The sequence below is a fragment of the Pituophis catenifer genome, unplaced genomic scaffold (genome assembly GCF_029215685.1).
Source record: "Pituophis catenifer annectens isolate HBS135680 unplaced genomic scaffold, rPitCat1.0.hap2 SCAF_3, whole genome shotgun sequence".
NCBI classification, from domain to species: Eukaryota; Metazoa; Chordata; class Lepidosauria; order Squamata; family Colubridae; genus Pituophis; species Pituophis catenifer.
In genome coordinates, this window is record NW_027256883.1 from 152,444,263 (window position 1) to 152,464,684 (window position 20,422).

Sequence of the window (20,422 nt, forward strand, 5' to 3'; positions counted from 1 at the left end):
ATATTTTACTTTTAATTCACTATTGGGAAAATGTCCAGAGTCAATGGTAGGTATAGCATCTTAAGTAAGCAATATAGCCTATTATGCACAATCTGCATGTGTCCATTTTATAGCTCCAGATTCTTCCAATAAAATGAGGTCATACAGAATATTCTTCTTTGTAATATGTGACATGACTAACTTGCAGACTCGAAGCTCATTCTGTGCGGGTCTGCACAGAATTCCTTTAAAAACATCAAAATCAGCCCATTTTAGCCCACTTACTTTGGAAACATCATACCTTTCTTTTTAAAAGAAAAAAGAAGGATAGCCTCAATCCTCAAAAATTGATCTATCCCTGATTTGCATTCTCTAAAAGGGAACTAAGTAATTAGAAATTCACCAGCTCATGTTTTATCTTGAAGTTTAATAATCAGGGTCAGGCCTGGTAAGTTTGGGAGGGAAAAAACTATTTGGGAATATCAGTTAGTGCAGGCATTTTAACAAGTTTTTAGAACAAGAGGGAACAACATCCAGAATGTGGGCTGTTCTAGTTGCTAATCTATTATTCTTCGAATGTTGATATTTTCTGTAGGCATTAAATGTGGTGGACTTCTGTCAGCACCATACGGCAATATTTCAAGCCCAAATTTCCCAGGACTTTATCCGTATGATACAGATTGTACGTGGCTCATAGTGGTAACAGAAGGATCCTCTGTACTGCTCACTTTTCAACATTTTGACCTGGAATATCACGATAATTGCGAATTTGATTACATCAAGATCTTTAATGGGGTTTCTGAAGACCAAGGAAATCTGCTTGGTAAATTTTGTGGCACAAGTTTTCCTCCACCATTTACCTCATCCTGGAATATCATGACTCTAATATTTCACTCAGATAACCATGTGGCCAGTCAAGGATTCTCAGCAGTTTACCAAAAAGGTCAGAATTGTTTTCAACTGGATTTTTTAAAGAGTGGTGGGCGTGGCAGGGGAAGGATACTGCAAAATCTCAATTCCCATCCCACTCCAGGGGAAGGATACTGCAAAATCTCCATTCCCTCCCCACTCCTGGGGGAAAGATATTGCAAAATCTCCATTCCCACCCCACTCTGGGGCCAGCCAGAGGTGGTATTTCCCAGTTCTCCGAAATACTACAAAATTTCAGCTACCGGTTCTCCAGAACCTGTCAGAACCTGCTGAATTTCACCCCTGATTTGACACACACATCTCTAAGACATAATGTAGTTAGTTTGATTCTGACTTTATGTGATGTGAGAACTTGGCCATTATGCTCTGCAAAATAGGTTATGCTTAAAATATTGTCCAGACCTGACCACTAATTCAGTGGTGGTTAAAGCACGCTATGCCTTAATGTGTATAATTCTTTTGATTGGTTGGTGCTTTCAGTTTCTCTTGTAGAATAGGTGCAACTTCCCATGATTCCAGATGCAATATGCTATTATTCTGTATTTCAAGAAATTATTCCTTAATTAGCTTTAAATAGAGTTCTTTTTCAGTTTAATAATGAATGCAGTTTTGTTCTTTTCTTCTGGCCTTTGGGAAATCCTTCAAAACTATCAAAAGCATCTAGAAAGCAACCTGCCATCTTTTTCAGACTTAGATATTTATATTTTTCTTGAAATCAACAACATGTAATTAAACAGTTTATTCCAGTCATCTTTATGGAGCTTAGAAATAACTTTAGTAGTCTAAGTTATTCCAAGCCAGTTTATCTAGTGGTTAAGGCACCAGGCTAGAAAGTGGGACGACTATGAGTTCAAGTCCTGTCTTAGCCATGAAAACCAGCTGGGCCAGTTACTCTCTTCCAGCCTAACCTACCTCACAGGGTTGTGGTTGTGGGGAAAATAAGAGGAGAGAGGTGTGTTGGATATGTTTACCTCCTTGAGTTATTTGTATAAATAATAAAGGTGGGATACAAATAAATTAAACTATTTTTACTTTTCCTCTGAATTCTAGAAATAACTCTCTTAAAGAGACTGAATGTAAGAATATTAATGCTATATATGTCATATATTTCAGAATATCCATTTAAGTAGTGTTCATTCTCTGCCAGTGTTGTTCACAAGTTAAATGTTGGACTCAAGAGGACCAAGTTCAAATCCACCCTCAGTCACAGAAGCTCCTTGGGCGTCTTTGAACCAGTCTCTCTCAGCTCAACCTACTCTATAGAACAGTTGGGGCATAAAGAGAATGATGAGCTCTTGAATAAAGGGCAGGGTATAATTTAATAAATAAATGTAACATGACATTTCATTAAAGTTTCATGATGTGTATTAGCTATTTTGAACTGCTCAGGCAGCAAGCCTTCTCTGAAATCCTCACCCTAGCATGAAACTGGCAAAATGGCAAAAATCACTTCATCGGTTTTATAGCTGAACAGGAACTGTTTCTGGAACTTGCCAGTCATTTTTGGAGTTCAAACTGCTTCAAAAACCTTGCTCAGACTTCCCTCCAAAGCAGTTACCATTCTATATTAAAGCTTTAAAAATGGCATCGTGGGATCATCAGATAGTATAATGCAAAATGCAAAGTTTTAATGATTTTTTTTTAAGTAGTGCACTCAGAGCGCAGGTGTGTGCGCACAAACACACAAATATATTCTTCATTTTTCTCAAAGGTGTTTCATGAACATTGATCCAAAAGATCCAGAAATCACAGTGGATTTTTTTTTTCCCCCACTCAGGGAAAAAAACAGCAGCAGGAAAAGGTTTCACGGTTTATCCTGCTTTTCCTCCCACTGTAGTTTTATTGCTTCTTCCTTATTATCTTGTTGTAACTGAAAGCAGAAATGACCCAACAATTGAAACTCCTGGCTGGAATCTCCAAACCATTAGTGATACGGAAGGAAAGCTTATGGATTTCAATATGACTACTCCAGAGTAAACAATTTGAAAATAGGAAATTATTTTAGCCAGGCTGCATTTGGGGTTACTAGTAAGAGTAAATTCCACCCTGAGCTACATATATTCTCTTTCATTCAGTCATAATCTGGACAATTCTCTGGCTTCTGATTCCTGCCTTTACTAATTTTATTTATCATATTCAGCCTCAAATACTTATATTTTTATACATACAAATTCCTGTTTATTACCTCCCATCCATAGCACTCCTTATTTCCTCTACTCCTCCAGTGTTTCCTTGCCTGGTTAAGATTATTTTCTGTGATGCAGAGGAATGCGGTTGGAACCCACATAGGAACTTTCCTTATTTCCATTTCTGTGTCTTATTTTAATACATATTGTACTTTCTTGCTTCCAGATGTTTGTGGGGGTGTGCTCACAGGATTGTCTGGATCAATCACAAGCCCCGATTACCCAGAGAATTATCCCAATAATGCTGAGTGCCACTGGGTCATCCAGGGAACGTCCAATTCTGTCATCAAACTGATTTTTGTTGACTTCCAGATGGAACACAGCGAGCAGTGTAATTTTGACTATGTGGCCATCTTTGATGGGCCCACAATGGAGGATACTCTTCTCAGTTACTACTGTGGAAACACGAAACCTCCAGAGGCGGTATCTTCTGCACATGAACTTTTGGTTGTATTCAAATCAGATTTTAACATTGCTAACAAAGGCTTCAAGGCATATTTCTTTTCAGGTATGGTACAAAAATTAATATTTATCACAAATCAATATTATGATACGAAATGATGAAATGATTTTTGGAACCTTCTTGGAAAATAACATCAAATAATTTTTTTAGATCTTTGGAAAAATGTGTGTGTGTGTGTGTGTGTGTGTGTGTGTGTGTGTGTGTGTGTGTGTGTATGAAACTCAAAGTTTTCCAGCCTTCCTAACGAATCTTAAACCTTCTGTGCATTCTTAATAGAAGGACTCTCCCAATGCTAGGTAAGGCAACATGACCTTAACTCTACTATTCATTTACATCTGATAAAGTTATCATTATTTTAGTATGCTGAATATTTTTTCTGAGTGTACTGGCACATTATTTATCGTGTTTCCCCGAAAATAAGACCCTGTCCTATATTTTTTTGAACCCTGAAATAAGCACTTGGCCTTATTGCCATGTGCTCAAAAGCCCAATTGGGCTTATTATCAGGAGATGTCTTATTTTGGGGGAAACAGAGTACTATATTCTGGAGAACCTAAGCTTTAGATAGGATATGTGGTACATATTCAGAAGATATCTTGACCACAAAAAATATGAGTAAAAATCCCAGGAGCATAAAAAGTATGAGACAGGCTGAAGAAAAGCATTTGGATAAGGATAGCAATAGCACTTAGACTTATATACTGCTTCATAGTGCTTTTACAGCACTCTTTAAGCAGTTTACAGTCAGCATATTGCCCCCAACAATCTGGGTCCTCATTTTACCCACCTCAGAAGGATGGAAGGCTGAGTCAACCATGAGCCGGTGAGATTCGATCTGCTGAACTGTAGCTAGCAGTCAGCTGAAGTAACCTGCAGTACTGCACTCAAACCACTGCGCCACTTCGGTGGTGGTGGTGAGGAAGCATGAAATCAAAGAATATTTCATCCTTGAAGAAATGAAGAAGCTTCTTGGATGAGAAATGAAACGTTTTCAAAGAAAAAAACCAAGAAAGTCCCCTTACCTTTGAGGAAAGCATCTTGGGACAGTTAGATAAAAGAAATCTGAATCTGGGCCAAAACTGTAACCTGAGTAACTTGTTTCAGACAAGAACCTCCCTACTTAACACGAAGATAAGATGGGGGGAGGAAATGCATTCACATTTGCAAGATTCTGTGACTGTAACCTTATAATAAAAGTAGTATTAGCATGCATGATTTTGGTTTCCTAATCTGGTCTGTCTTGAATGGCTGACAATGTTAGACCAAACTGCAGCATAAAATTCTCATGGCATTGGCTTCTGACAATGATAGGCTTAGATAGCTGCTTCCTACCGTGTTTCCCCGAAAATAAGACCCTGTCTTATATATTTTTTTGAATCCTGAAATAAGCGCTTGGCCTTATTTTCGGGGAGGTCTTATTATTTTGGGGGACATGGAGGAAACCAGAGGAAATGGCAGGGACTGTCTGCGCATGCATTTAAATATTTTCGGGGAGGGCTTATTTTCAGTGGGGGAGATTTTAGTGCATGCGCTCAAAAACTCAATTGGGCTTATTATCAGGGGGTGTCTTATTTTAGGGGAAACGGTACAATCAGCTACTCATAGTGGCCCCCTTTTCTAGTTCTAGCTACTTTTAGGTTAGGCCACCAATTTAATGGTCTATTATTTGTATCCCTTGTATCATAGCTTCAAACCAAGTCTGAGCAGAATGAAAGCTATTTAAAAATGCATTGAAGTAAAGGACAAAATTTGAAGAATAAATTTCTAGGTGATCCTACACAATAAAACAAATGTTTTTGTTGCTTGCCATTGTATTTCATTTGTTTTTCCCTTGCAACCAGGTGCATGTCAGGAAGTGTATACCTCTGTCAAAGGAAATTTCTCCAGTCCTCAATATCCACACTCTTACCCCAATAATATCAAGTGTCGATGGACCATCCAACTGCCACTAGGTTATCGAATCAAAGTTTTTTTCCTGGACCTGGATCTCGAGGGACGGAACAGCCTGACAGATGGTTGTGATTATGACCATTTGGCTGTGTTTGATGGAGGTACTGAGAAGGCATCTCTGCTAGGAAAGTGGTGTGGGAGAGAAATGCTATCTCCAATTATATCTAGTAGAAACAACTTGCTGTTGGTCCTTCACACTGATAGGAATACAGCCAACCGAGGTTTCTTGGTAGCATATTATGGAGGTAAGATCTATTATTGGATAAACCATGTGGAATAAAATAAAAATGTGAGGATCAAGAGAAAAGCAAAATAGTTTGAATTAGCTCACAAAGGTTCTAGAATGCTGCTATATGGAAATCAGCTTTCCCTGAATAATGACCTCCACAGTAACTAATTCATACATTGTATAGATATAGGTATCAGCCAACTTTATTTTTTTTCGTATTGTTATGTATAAGCAAGCTCTTAAATGTACCAGAAGGTTCCAGTTTGAATTAGAACCTGCTAAAAGTATCATTTTCATTGTTCTAGATTTGAATTTTTTAATTGGAAAAATCCCCACCTTCACCCAAACTCTACATGGCCATAGGCCAATAGGTCTCCTGTTGCCTCAGCAACTTCTTGACTGTTCCAGGAACTGCATCTTTATGAGGGTTTTTGATTTTGCTGATCATATACGCTTTTATTTTTACTGTAGAATTTTATTATATTTTATTGTGTTAATATTGGGTATAATTTTTTTTCTACCCCGGCAGAATGTCCAGCTTTATGGCCTGAGAGCAGTTCCAGAGATATTCAGCATAAATGAAGACAACTTCATTATTTGGGTTGCCTTATTTTTCTAGCCAATTTAAAATTGGGTTGAGATGTTCAGGACCGTCTACTTTCTTTGCCAGTTATTTTTCTGTCCTAATTTTACATCCACACATATATCAGTCTTAGTATTTTGAGGATGTTAAAAAATGTCCAGTATGTAAAACAGGATTTTTACCTTATTTATGTATAAGAATTATGTTTAATCATTATTCCACAAACACACATCAGTGGCATCATCTCAAACTATAGATGCATTTTTCTAATTTTTTCTTCTAGCTAAAATATGAAGTCCTGGAATATGTACTAATTTCTTTCCTCTGTACTCATAAAGGGATTGGTCTGAGACCCATCTGTTATGTGTTTGCAGAAGGCAACAGCTCAGCATTAACTGTTCCTTTGCCCTGGGCCCTCTATCCCCCAAAATGAATAGGTTAGAAATGCACCTTTCCCCCCCCCCAACACTAAGGAATTTAAACTGGTGTTAGGGATATGAAATTATTCCAAGATTTCTCACTATGCGGTGAAGAATGAACTCACAATCACAAAGGGAAATAATTTTTTTCCAAGCACCGCTTCAATATAAATGGAGCTGCTGCCCAATATGTACAGTGGTGTTAATCTCTAGAAACATTGGTGAGCCAAAAATTTAGTTGTTTAGTTCAGCTCATCATGTGAAATTCAACCTGATTATTCTTTCGGGATTCTTCATTGGCCTTTTTGTGGTTACCAGTTTTCAACACTGCAGCAAAAGCAGAGACCACAACTGGAAAAATCTCTACCACAATATATTTTAGATAAATTCTAGACATAGTTCTATGTCTGACCACCTTCTTGGTCCTGAAAATTTAGATTTTAAATGGATGATCTGCTTAAATTATTGCTGCTAGTTATATAAAACTCCACTATACAATTGTTCATCTCTATACAAAACTATTCCCTTATCTATGATGTAGATAGCAGGAAGCCTATACTGTTTCAGGCCAATGGTTGTCCAATCTCTTCTTAAAAACTTCCAGTGTTGGAGCATTCACAATGTCTGAGGGAAAGTTGTTCCACTGATTAATTATTCTAATATATATACAGTCCTCGACTTATAACAGTTCATTTAATGACCGTTCAAAGGTATAATAGCAATGAAAAAAAGTGGTTTATGACCATTTTTCACAGTAATGACCTTTGCAGCATCCCCATGATCATGGGATTAAAATTCAGATGCTTGGCGACTGGTTCATATTTATGGCCGTTGTTGTGTCCCAAGGTCATGGGATCAGCTTTTGTGATTTTTTGACAAGCAAAATCCATGGAAAAACCAGATTCACCTAACAACCAGTTTACTAATTTGTCAACTGTAGCGATTCACTTAACAACTGCAAGAAAGGTTGTAAAATGAGGCAAAGCTCGCTTAACAAATACCTCACTTAACAATAGAAATTTTGTGCTCAATTGTAGTCGTAAATCAAGGATTACCTGTATATACAGGCAAGAGACAGGAGTCTGAATTAATATAGAAATTACTAATAATAACAATAATGATTTTACTACTGGTAGCCCTTGTTCAGTGACCACAGCTTAGATTGGCAACTTCGGTATGAGGCAAAACAGTCACTAAATGAAACAAGGCAACACTTATAATCTTACTTCAACTTTTCTTTGCTTTATAGACCTGCAAAGGTTATAAATGCAAGGATTGGTTGTAAAATTACTTTTTCATCACTATTGTAATGGCAGTCACTAAACAAGGATTAATTGGATAAAGCATCCATCTTTTGTTTTGTTTTGTCCTACTTTAGTTCCACCCAGTGTCAATTTTTCATAATTTAACAGATTAACAGAGTTCGAAGGGACCTTATAGGACATCTAGTCCAACCCCCCTCCTCAAGTAGGAGACTACACCATTTCTGACAAATGGCAGCCCAATCTTTCCTTGGAAGTCTCAAGTGATGAAGCTCCCACAACTTCCGAAGGCAAGCTGTTCCATTGGCTGATTGTTCTCACTCTCAGAAAGTTCCTCCTCATTTCTAGGTTGAATCTCTCCTTGTTCAGTTTCCATCCATTATTCCTTGTCTGGCCTTCAGGAACTTTGGAAAACAGCTTGTTCCCCTCCTCTCTGTGGCAACCCCTCAAGTATTGGAAGACGACTAATGTATACCACTGTTTGAAAAAAATACTTTATGTAATAGGTGTTGATATAATTGTTAGATACTTAGGGTAATTAAACACCAATATAATATTTCTGTTCTTTCATATAACTTCTTTTTAAATCTATTTTTTTTTTTAAAGGGCTCTCTTTCCTTTAGGGCTTGGCATATATGTGAGGTAATCTACATTGGCTGGTAGTATATCAGAACAGAAACAGATAACGTTCTTACTTTAAATCTTGAAGTAATGAACACTGGCTTTTCCAGTATAGCAAGATCTATAGTGTGGGAGACTTCGTGATGATGTCAGCTTTCTAAAAATATAACTGAAGCACAGGATGCACAAAACAGCCCAATACTGTATGTATTGAATTTGGACCATGAGCAGAAGATATTAAAACTACCTGAGCAATTGAAAGGACTATGAAGGTTATATGTTAAATGTAATGCTTGGGAAATACTATACAGTATGCATTTCTTTGTACCAGCTCTCATTCAGTTTAGTAGAGATATTTGTTTTTAGATATCCCTTCAAAGATGCAAGGAATTTTGGAGAAACATTGCATTTTTGTGCTTTTTTACTTATGATTTGTCCAAGAAGGGATGTGTATCTATGTCCTTTCTCCTTCTAGGAATGTTCAACAACCCTGCTAGCTTGTCACATAATAGTTAAATCCAAGGGAAGACATGAGGGGAAAATTCCTATCATGTAGGGATTTTCAAAACTGTCACTGCTAAGGGGGAAGTCTATCTTGGACAAATTTTTGATGTTCTTCCTCTGGAGAAATTGGGATATATTGCCACCCAATTCCTCTGGGCCTAGATTTGATGAAGAATTTATTTTATTTTATTTATTATTTTATTTATTTATTTTGTCAAGCATGTATTAGATAACAGATTTAAGTATAAACATGATTATGAATACATGAAATGGATATGAATAAAAGGGAACATTAGGACAGGGATGGTAAGCACGCTGATGTGCTTATGCATGCCCCTTAAAGACCTCTTAGGAATGGAATGAGGTCGACAGTAGACAGTCTAAGGTTAAAGTTTTGGGGGTTTGGGGAAGAAACCACAGAGTCAGGTAATGCATTGATGGTGCTTTCTAAGTTGAGTATTCTGTCTGAAAAGACATATACAGAGACATGTATACTTGGTCAGATTTTTAAAAACAACAACAGCAACCTTTTGCTGCCCACCAATTACTTGGGAAAACTAGAGATCATAAGATCCCAACTCTTACCCTGTTTCCTAATCAATTTCACAACCCGGTCACATCCAGAGAATCTAATGTCAGCAGAAAACTCTCTGGGTTGATATATTTCATACAGATTCCCAAAATATTGTAATCTATGGGACACGGCATGGGGAGTTGTAGCAAGAACTACAAGATAGGTTATATGATATCTACCATATAGTAGACAAATATGGCTTATTATCTCTAAAACTGAATCAAATAGTGATTTGTTACATGTGTAAGACTTTAGATTAGAAGAGAGGATGTTGTTATCGACTTTATAGATAGCGTTGTGCCAGGCACGCTAACTCCAGAGATTGTCACTGTTTGTTTGTTATGATTTTGTAATTTCAGAGATTCCTTCTTTGTTTTGTTTCTCCTCAATGTAGTTGTCCCTATGAATGTCAGCTGCACAAGAACAGAGTTTCAGATCCAAATCCCCACACAGTCTTTGGTCCAGCTGGAGCGAAATAAAATCTACTTAGGAGTCCCCTCCTGCCCTGCGCAAGTGGTTGGCTTGACCTTTCGGATACATGCAAGATTTGAAACCTGTGGCATGGAACCGCAAGTACATTATCTGTGTGGAAAGGGCAGAGTTTTAGCTACTAATGCTGAGCCAAGATGAAAGGAGCTGTCTACCCACCTCCCACATATAGCAGCAGTTGTGTTATTATGAAAACCATAGAAAGGTCCATTGCTCCTGTAACATCTTGATCACAATAGCATCTGCTGCTGAATGTGTTTCAGAGGTTTGGTAAGGAAAATCCTCTTCTCTGAAGTCCTCTGAAGTCCTCCTTTGCTTTGCTAGCTGAGCGCAAATAATTAGAAACTGCAAGACTAACATGTTCATGAAATTAACAATGCTATACTTGTATCATTGGACAATTAAGGCTGAAGTCGAAAATGATTATTACTGAAAAATAGGGCATCTAATATAGATGTTTATTTAATATATTGAATCATCTGTCCTAGATATTTTGGTATATTGCCAAGGAACTTACTCAAAGTAGCATACAAAAGATTCCTGATAGTTATATATCCACTCACATACATACACATAAAAAAAACAGTCTCTGATATTTTAGAGAGGAAGATAAAAGAAAATGTTAACTTGCCTTTTTATGCATTGGATGTACATATAGGATATGGTAATTTATGACATGAAACTTTAAGTGGTGTAGACCTCTATTCATATCTTTAACTCTCTACTGACTCAGACCATATAATTTTGCTCAATGCCTATTGAAGCATCCATTTGCTCAAGTAGTCATTGAGATATTGGCTCTTCCTCTATACCGGGTGTCAGCAACCTGCTGCTCCGGAGCCACATGGAGCTCTTTGGGCCCTCTGCTGTGGCTCCCTATCGGGTGCCCACCACTGGCTGGCCCCGCCCCTCACCCTCACCTCCCAGTCACTCCTTGCATGGCCTGAGAAGGTAAAGACGATGGCGGGGGATGGAGAAGTGGCCAGGGCAGAGACAGAGAGATACAGACAGAGAGGGAGAGAGAGAGGGAGGGAGAAAGAGATGTCAAAAGGGTTTTGTGGTTCCCAGTATTTTTTAACAATCAGTTCTCTGCCCTAATGACTGGCTGGGTAGGCGTGGCTGGGGGGGTCATGTGACTGGTGGAAGTGAGTGATGTCGAGTTGGCCACGCCCACCCAGGTTTTGTGGCTCCCGGTGTTTTCATTTCTGTGGGAAACTGTTCCAAATGGCTCCTTGAATGTTTAAGGTTGCAGACCCCTGCTCTATACCTAATTTATTATTATTTTATTTTATTTATGGTTGTAGACTTCTCCTCCTCCTCCTCTTCTGTTCTTTCTCTTTCTTTCTTTCTTTCTTTCCTCTCTATCCTATATATTATGTAAAATTATATAAAAAAGGTGATTGTGGTTTACTTTCTTTCAAGGACACAAGCCCATTATTCTCATTCTCTGGCTGATAGTTTGAGGAATTGATTTTTTAAAAAGAAATTGTAAAGAAAAGCATTAGTTCATATGGAAAGCTATAGGCTGTTTACTAAGCAAAATAATTCCAGATGTTCACTTTTTATTTAAAACGTGCTCAGATAATATAATAAAAAACAGAGGGCCAAACTAGTTTTAACATTCCATCTTTTGTATTTAGTCTGCTTGGGTATTTTTATTTCTGGGATCACCAGAGGCAGGGAAATGGAACTTAACTCTCTCATTTCCTACTGAGGTCCTATTGATCATTCTGCTTCTTTGCATTGAGAGAAAATCCTCCATTGATAATGAACTGCTTCCAGATAGACAGTGTCTCGATAGGGACACCAATCGCTAGCCAATCCAATTAAGGCATCACTCTCCTGCTGCTATTTTTAAGTTTTTTTTAAAAAAGTCATAATGGATGTCCTACTTCACGGTAATCAGTTTGGCCCCAGAATTTTAGTACAACCTTAAGTGCATATAAACCGGACATTTATCACCAGGGAAGGAAGGATGGTTGTTTATATTATGAATTTCAGTTCATCTATGTTACTTTATTTATTTAAGAACTTTATCATGCCAGCAGTCTTAAGCAAACAACTCTGGGTGGAACACACTAGAAAACAATAAAAAGATCATAAAAACAAGTACAAGCAAACATAACAAATGCACAAATGCAAAAACTGAGGCAGCTCATGCATTATCTTCAAAGAGTCCTATATGGGGCTCCCCGACCAATATGCCCCTTAAAACCTATCGGGGGAAAACAGCCTTCCCAAAGGCCCAAAAGGTCAGGGCTGTCCAGATTGCTGTCCCACAAGGGAGGTACCTATAAAACATATTCTTTTATAGATCATGAAGGCAGGTACAGAAGATTTCCCTGCCAGTGGTGATCCCAGAAATAAAAATAAAAACACCTAAGCAGGTTAAATGATTTGCACGCCATGGTTCTATTTAAATCGTTTTATAATACGTTCTAAGTGGATTCTTATCTCAGTATGTGGTCACAAAAATATTGGCATTGTTTTTTTACCCAAAACTTCATCTGCACACCCACAAGGCTTAGTATTATTTCTAGCCAGCCTACCCATTTATCACACTGAGCAGTTGTAAAATTATTGCACAATTTCCCATCCAAAACCTTACCTATAAGTTTGTTAAGTCGTCTTGCCACCTGTCTCCTTTTAGGTTTGCACAATATATGAATCTTCAAGCCAAATGCAGCTGGGAAGCTGTGCCAAGCAGCCCAGCAAGGGCTCGAAAAGCATCCAGTTTTGCTTCCCGCCTGGCACTACAGGACTGAATGTTGAAAGCCATAATTTGTCACTTGTAGTAGCCCATCTTCAGCTTCGTCTAATGGACTTTATTTATCTGTATTCAAAGCTTTGTGTACCAGAAACTGTTTTATTTTTAAAACCCGTTCTTTTCTTCCCTCGTTTAGAAAAGGAACAACACATCTGTGATTGTCAGCATTTTGTACATTGACTTTTCTGATGGAAACCAGGAGGATATTCACCAATACGAAGTGCAATGTGAGCCTAAAAGGAAAGAGGCCCTTGTGAATCTGATCTCTGGCTCTAATCCCTACAGGCTGAACCAGTATGCTGAGAATCTGGTAGAGTCCCAGCCAAAGGATGTAGGAGTAGCAGATGTCTATGAGAGCAAGGCTCAAGATACCAGTGACTTTGTCTTCATCAGCATCTGTGTCCTTGCTGGGGTCCTAATGGTGATTGCTATTGTTGGGTTAGTCTTATTATAGGCATCTGCCTCTTTGCTCGTGCTCCTGTACTGTTAGAGCACTTTCTTTGATTTATTGGGTTTACAGTGCATTCAGAAAGTATTCACTTTTGTCAATTTTGTTATGCTGCAGCCTAATTCTACGGTTGTTGAAATTCATTTTTCTCTCTCATTAATCTACACTCAGTACCCCATTATGACAAAGTGCAAACAGAATTTTAGAGATGTCCATAAATTTATGCGCATTATAGCTATCCATTTTACAATTGCAATTATAAGCAGTGCAGAAAGGATTAATACCAAATAGCAATAGCACTTACTTATATACTGCTCCACAAGTGCTTTTACAGCACTCTCTGAATGGTTTACAACATCATCATATTGCCCCCAACAATCTGGGATCTGACATTACTGACCTCAGAAGGATGGAAGGCTGAGTCAACCTTGAGCCCATGAGGATCAAACTCCTGGCAATGGGCAAACTTAGCCTGCAATATTGCATCCTAACCACTGTGCCACCACGGCTAAATAAAAACAAAAACATTACAAACCACAATTATTAATGAAATGGCAGGCAAACCAACTCCACTGATGGCAAGCAAATCAGCACAAAATCACACCTAACCTCCAGACTTTATGCTCGATGAACAGACAGATCAGGGGTGGGTTCTACTTACCTTTACTACCGGTTTGCAACGGAGCCACACCAGCGTGTTTCTACGCATGCACAGAAGCTTCTGCGCATGCACAGAAGCTTCTTGATGATGTCAGGGTCGGTGGGCGGAGCCTCCCAACGGTTTTACTACCAGCTCTATAGAAACGGTCCGAACCGGGGCAACCCACCACTGAGCCAGATCTTCAGAAAGTTGTGACTTGCTAGCAGGGTCAGTGTAGCGTTCTCTGCCTGTTGCTGCCAGCACCCAGGAAGAGCCACTGATTGGCCACAAATTGACAGCTCTTTTGGCGGGAGGCGTAAGCGTTAACCATTGGCTACAACTCTGACAGCTGATGGTATAAATAGCAGTTCTGTCGCAAGTTGTTCTTGTTGCGTTCTGGTTACTTGTTGTTAAGCAATAAACAGCTGTGTTTGAGTTAGTCTGCCTCAGTCGTTATTCCACGCCAATACCCGATTCAACAGTCAGGGCCCCACAATAGCGTTCCAGGTGAGAGGCACTGCAATAGAGAAGGCAAACTTCCTGGGTTCTATCTGATGGTACTGTTTAACAGGTGGGACCTGGAACCCTGCTAGATCCAATGGGACAGATAGAAAGAATTGGAGAGAGGTGATCCTGCAAATAACCTGGTTCCATTCCATGAAGAGCTTTGTAAGTCATAATCAGCACCTTGAATTGGGTTTGGAAGCCTACTGAGAATCAGAGCAGCTTGGAAATGAGTGATGTAACATGGGCAAACATGGGTGTTCCAATAACTGGCACACGCCCCGACTGGAGACCTAGTGGCCGCCTGGGATAGGGCGGCCGCTGGAGCTCTGGACCGGGTCGTGCCTTTGCGGCCTCTGACCCGGCGCCGATCTCATTTAGCTCCTTGGTTTACCGAGGAGCTGAGGGAGTTGAAGCGCCGGAAAAGATGCCTAGAGAGTAGTTGGAGGGCCAGCCGTTCTGAATCGGACCGGACACTGGTAAGATCTCATATTAGGACTTACCTAGTGGCGATAAAAGCAGCAAAATGTAGCTATTTTGCTGCTCTTATTGCGTCATCAGATAATCGCCCGGCCGCCCTGTTTAGGGTGACCCGCTCCCTGCTCCACCAGGAAGCGCGGGAGGACCCCTTGGAGGGTAGAGCCGAGGATTTTGTTCAATATCTATATGACAAAATCACTCAGATTCGGGAAGATCTGGACTCCGACTGGGTAGTCTCAGGAGGAGGGACAGGGGCAGGTCTTGAGAATGTTATCTGGGATGAGTTTGATCCTGTGACCCCTGAGGATGTGGACAGGATTCTGGGTAGACTGAACGCGACCACTTGTTTATTGGACCCGTGTCCCTCCTGGTTAGTGCTGGTTTCTCGGGAGGTGACACGAGGCTGGTTCCAGGGGATTATAAATGCTTCGTTGGGTGAGGGTGTCTTTCCTGCCGCCTTGAAAGAGGCGGTGGTGAGGCCTCTCCTCAAGAAGCCATCCCTGGACCCGGCAGTGTTGGTGAATTATCGTCCGGTCTCCAACCTTCGTTTTGTGGCGAAGGTTGTTGAGAGTGTGGTCGCGAAACAGTTCCCCCAGCACCTGGAGGAAACAACGTATCTGGATCCGTTCCAGTCGGGCTTCAGGCCCGGGTACAGCACGGAAACGGCATTGGTCGCGTTGGTTGATGATCTCTGGAGGGCTCGGGACAGGGGGTGCTCCTCTGTCCTGGTCCTGTTAGATCTCTCAGCGGCTTTTGATACCATCGACCATGGTATCATGCTGCACCGGTTGGAAGAGTTAGGGGTGGGAGGCACTGTGTTGCAGTGGTTCTCCTCCTTTCTCTCTGACCGGTCGCAGTCTGTGTTGACAGGGGGACAGAGGTCGACCCCGAGGCCCCTCATATGTGGGGTGCCGCAAGGGTCGGTCCTCTCGCCTCTCCTGTTCAACATTTATGTGAAGCCGCTGGGCGAGATCATCCGTGGTTTCGGGGTGGAGTACCATCAGTACGCTGACGACACCCAGCTGTACATCTCCACCCCGGATCACCCCAACGATGCCCTTGAAGTGATGTCCCGGTACCTGGAGGCCGTATGGATCTGGATGGGGAGGAACAGGCTCAGGCTCAACCCATCCAAGACCAAGTGGCTGTGGTTTCCGACATCCCGATATAGTCAGTTGACGCCATCTCTGACTATTGGGGGCGAATCACTGGCCCCCACGGAGAGGGCTCGCAACTTGGGCGTCCTCCTGGATTCACGGCTGTCTTTAGAAGAGCACTTGACAGCCGTGACCGGGAGGATTTTCTATCAGGTTCGCCTGATTCGCCAGTTGCGTCCCTTTCTGGATCGGGACTCGTTACGCACAGTCACTCATGCCCTCGTCACCTCCCACCTGGACTATTGTAATGCTCTCTACATGGGGCTCCCCTTGAGGAGCACCCGGAGGCTCCAACTGGCGCAGAGTGCGGCCGCGCGGGTGGTAATGGGAGCGTCATGGCGCTCCCATGTGACACCTCTCCTGCGCGAGCTGCACTGGCTCCCGGTGGTCTTCCGGGTGCGCTTCAAGGTTTTGGTTACCACCTTTAAAGCGCTCCATGGCTTAGGACCTGGTTATTTACGGGACCGCCTACTACCACCAATAGCCTCCCACCGGCCAGTACGCTCTCATAGAGAGGGACTCCTCCGGGTGCCGTCAGCCAAACAATGTCGGCTGGCGACCCCTAGGGGGAGAGCCTTCTCTGTGGGGGCACCTACCATCTGGAATGAGCTCCCCCCAGAGATACGGAGGATCCCGGATCTGCGCACCTTCCGCCGCGCTGTGAAGACTCTGTTATTCCATCAAGCAGGCTTGGCCTAATCTCCTCCCTCTTTTAATATATAAATTTTAAATCTGTTCTTAAATTATTGGGGTGTTTTAATTTGTCTGGGCCAAAAAATGATTTAATTCGATTTTAATTGGTTTTTTAAATTTTTGTATTTATTATTGCTTATTGCTTGGCTGTTCACCGCCCTGAGTCCTTCGGGAGTAGGGCGGTATACAAATCAAATTTAAAAAAAAAAAAACAACAACTCCCTGTGCAGTTTTGAATTATAAAAGGCCCACATGACAGGTCTGCTCCCACAGACTTTAACTCTGATTTTGTTTTTTTGTTTTTTTGCTCAAAATTATACTATTCAAAAGTCTTCATTCAGCAATATGTTACAGGGATAGTCCTTGACTTAAAATCATTTATTTAGAGCAGGGGTCTCCAAACTTGGCAACTTTAAGACTTGTGGACTTCAACTCCCAGAAAGCAAAGTTGGCTGAGGAATTCTGGGAGTTGAAGTCCACAAGTCTTAAGGTTGCCAAGTTTGGAGACCCCTGATTTAGAGACTGTTTAAAGTTATGACAGTGCTGAAAAAAAGTGATTTATGACCAGTCCTCACACTTATTGCCTATTGCAGCATCCCCACAGTCACATGATTGCAGTTCGGGTGCTGGGCAACTAGTATGTATTTATTATAGTGTCCCAGGGATATACGATCACTATTTGCGACCTTCCCCATCAGCTTCCAACATGCAAAGTCAATGGGGAAAACCAGATTCACTTAGCAACCATGTGATTTCCTTAACGATCATAGCAAAAAAGGTTTTAAAATCCATCACAGTCACATGATGACTTACTTAAGATACACATCACCTAGCAAATGGAGTTCTAGTCCCAATTGTGGTTGCAAGTCAAGGACTTCCTGTATGTCCTTAATATATTTCCACTGGTTTCCTTGAAACTTGTTTTGCGAGAGCCTAATGCTGGGAAAGATTGAGGGCAAAAGAAGAAGGGGACGACAGAGAATGAGGTGGCTGGATGGAGTCACTGAAGCAGTAGGCTGAGCTTAAATGGATTCCAGAGGATGGTAGAGAACAGGAAGGCCTGGAGGAACGTTGTCCATGGGATTGCAATGGGTCGGACACGACTTCGTGACTAACAACAACAATTAATTATAATTTCATTCTGGTTCCTTGGACAAATAAATTATCTTCAATCCTTTTTTAAATTGCAATTTTCACTTTGCAGAGGAGGAAACTGTGAGGTATAAAGAATGACCAATTTTCTGTTGATGCTCCACATATAGGTATGAAGCTATGTCAAGATCTTTTTCAGCCTGCTAAAGTACTTGCTTTCTGATACAGTGTGCTGGAAACTTCTGAAAATAAAGCTTGTGTACAAAATGGAGGATAATTCTTTACATAAGAATCTTTTTTGAATATAAAAAAAATCTTACTTGCATATTCAGAACAAGGGTAGGAAACTTCAATAAGTTTCACAAAACTGTCATGTTCAATGTTCTGATTTGGGTGTTATATTGGTAGACTTGATTTAATCAAGAGGCCAAGAAGCACTGTAGCTTCTAGATTCTGAAAGTCTCTTTCTGCAGTTTTGTTCAAGAGCGCACGTAGAAGTCATTTCCATAAAGAATATCAAAAGAATATGACTTAGCACAGCCTTCACACGACTCACACCGACACATAATCCAAACTTCTTTTGAGGTTCCTGATGTAGTTTTGACTCACGTATGCATATTACAGTTTTTAAAATGAAAGTGACTTCACAGTGTTTCTGTGTATAAACTCAGTAACAGTAAAAACTCAAATTCATAAACAGGGCTGGAAATGGAGTTAGGATAGGCATTAGCATTTACAACTACTATGTCCTTATCTTTTTCAAATTATCTCCAGATCGTTCCGTATTTAAAATTCCTAGTCATCTTCCTTTAAGTTTGAAGATCTTGAGCATGTGCTTCATTTTTTTAAACCTCCAGTTCACTTCTTGTGTTTCTATTCTGGTCTCATACGATATTCTATTTCAACTATTATTCCTCAAAGATGCACACGTTACAACTTAGCTTCAAATGCATTCATGTGTAACTGAACAGACCCCAGTCAACTTAGTGGTGTTAATTTATTGATGAACAGGATAGGGTTGCAAATTAAGCTGAAAGACATCCCAGAAACATAAGTTTTAACTCTCTTAATTGAGTTATTTATTTATTCGTTTGTTTGTTTAATTATTTAATTCCATGTAGGTGCTGCCCAACTGCAAGTCAACTCTAGGTGATTCAGAATAATAAATAATTAACAGAATAACAGAGTTGGAAGGGACTTTGGAGGTCTTTTAGTCCAAATATTTTTTGTTTAACATTAGGACAACTTTTGCCATCATCATTCAACACAACCACTATCAAGCAGTCTTCAGTTAGAGAGATAGAAAAATATTAAAGCCACCCATAACTACACAAACCTTTATTAGTGGCCTTTAAGTTTTTTCTCTAAATTCCAATGCATAATACTTACATTTTCCTTTTTTTTCTTTCTATATATCTACCCTCACTCTCCACCCCCCCAGGACCTTTTCCATTCCTTTGCCTTTGACTAGACATGTGACTATAAAATATCATAATTTATATTATCATCCAAAATCATTACCATAAAAAAGTACAACTTTTGCCAAAATTGTAGCAAGAAACTCCTGATGTTTCATTATTTCAAAATAATGTTAGAGTTTTGTTTTATTTTTATTTCTTTATTTGTCAAACACATATAAAATAACAGATATAAGTATAAATATGATTATGAATACAGGATAAGGATACGAATAATTGGGGTTAGTAGGACAGAGGCGGTAGGAATGGGGTGAGATCAACAGTAGACAGTCTAAGGTTAAAGTTATGGGGGTTTGGGGAAGTAACCACAGAGTCAGGTAGTGCATTCCAGGCATTTACCACTCTGTTGCTGAAGTCTTATTTTCTGCAATCGAGTTTGGAGCTGTTTACCTTAAGTTTGTATATATTGTGTGCTCGTGTATTATTGCGGTTGAAGCTAAAGTAGTCATTGATAGGTAGGACATTGTAGCAAATAATTTTGTGTACCACTTCAGACTGAAGGTGGCATAGTTCTAAATTGTCTAATCCCAAAATTTCAAGCCTGGTGGCATAAGGGTTTCTGTTGCGAGCAGAGGAATGGAGTACTCTTCTCGTGAAATACCTCTGGATTCGCTCAATTGTATTAATGTCCAATATACAGTACGGGTTCCAGGCAGATGAGCTGTATTCGATAATTGGTCTAGCAAAGGTTTTGTATGCCCTAGTGTGCAGTACAATATTACCGGAGAATTATTTTTCCAATAATTCTAAATCTGTGTTGTCTGTATATGTTCTGTATCTGTTCCCATTTCCAGGATTTTGCATACTGATGTTCTGGAATATTGCTCCCATCTACATATAGTACTTAATCATGAAATACTTTGGTTCCTATTACAGATAGTCCTTGACTTACGACTACAAGTGAGCCCAAACTTTCTGTGGCTAAGTGAAACAATTCACCTCTAAGTGAATTTTGCTCCATTATACGACATTTC

At 40.1% G+C, this 20,422-nt stretch overlaps 1 protein-coding gene across 1 annotated transcript; it reads left to right on the forward strand.

Annotated features, from left to right (window-relative positions):
- Positions 1 to 555: 555 nt before the first annotated feature.
- On the forward strand, positions 556 to 13,410 carry CDCP2 (CUB domain containing protein 2). Its single transcript, XM_070941311.1, has 5 exons — positions 556 to 922; positions 3,262 to 3,603; positions 5,400 to 5,753; positions 10,095 to 10,273; positions 13,093 to 13,410. The coding sequence occupies exons 1-5, from the start codon at positions 556 to 558 to the stop codon at positions 13,408 to 13,410; spliced, it is 1,560 nt and encodes a 519-aa protein (XP_070797412.1).
- The last annotated feature ends 7,012 nt before the right edge of the window (positions 13,411 to 20,422 follow it).

Coding starts and splice junctions, on each gene's coding strand:
- CDCP2 (XM_070941311.1), top strand. CDS start 556: ATGTTGATATTTTCTGTAGGCATTAAATGTGGTGGACTTCTGTCAGCA. Junction 923..3,261: donor CTCAGCAGTTTACCAAAAAG/GTCAGAATTGTT, acceptor TCTTGCTTCCAG/ATGTTTGTGGGGGTGTGCTC. Junction 10,274..13,092: donor CCTGTGGCATGGAACCGCAA/GTACATTATCTG, acceptor TCCCTCGTTTAG/AAAAGGAACAACACATCTGT.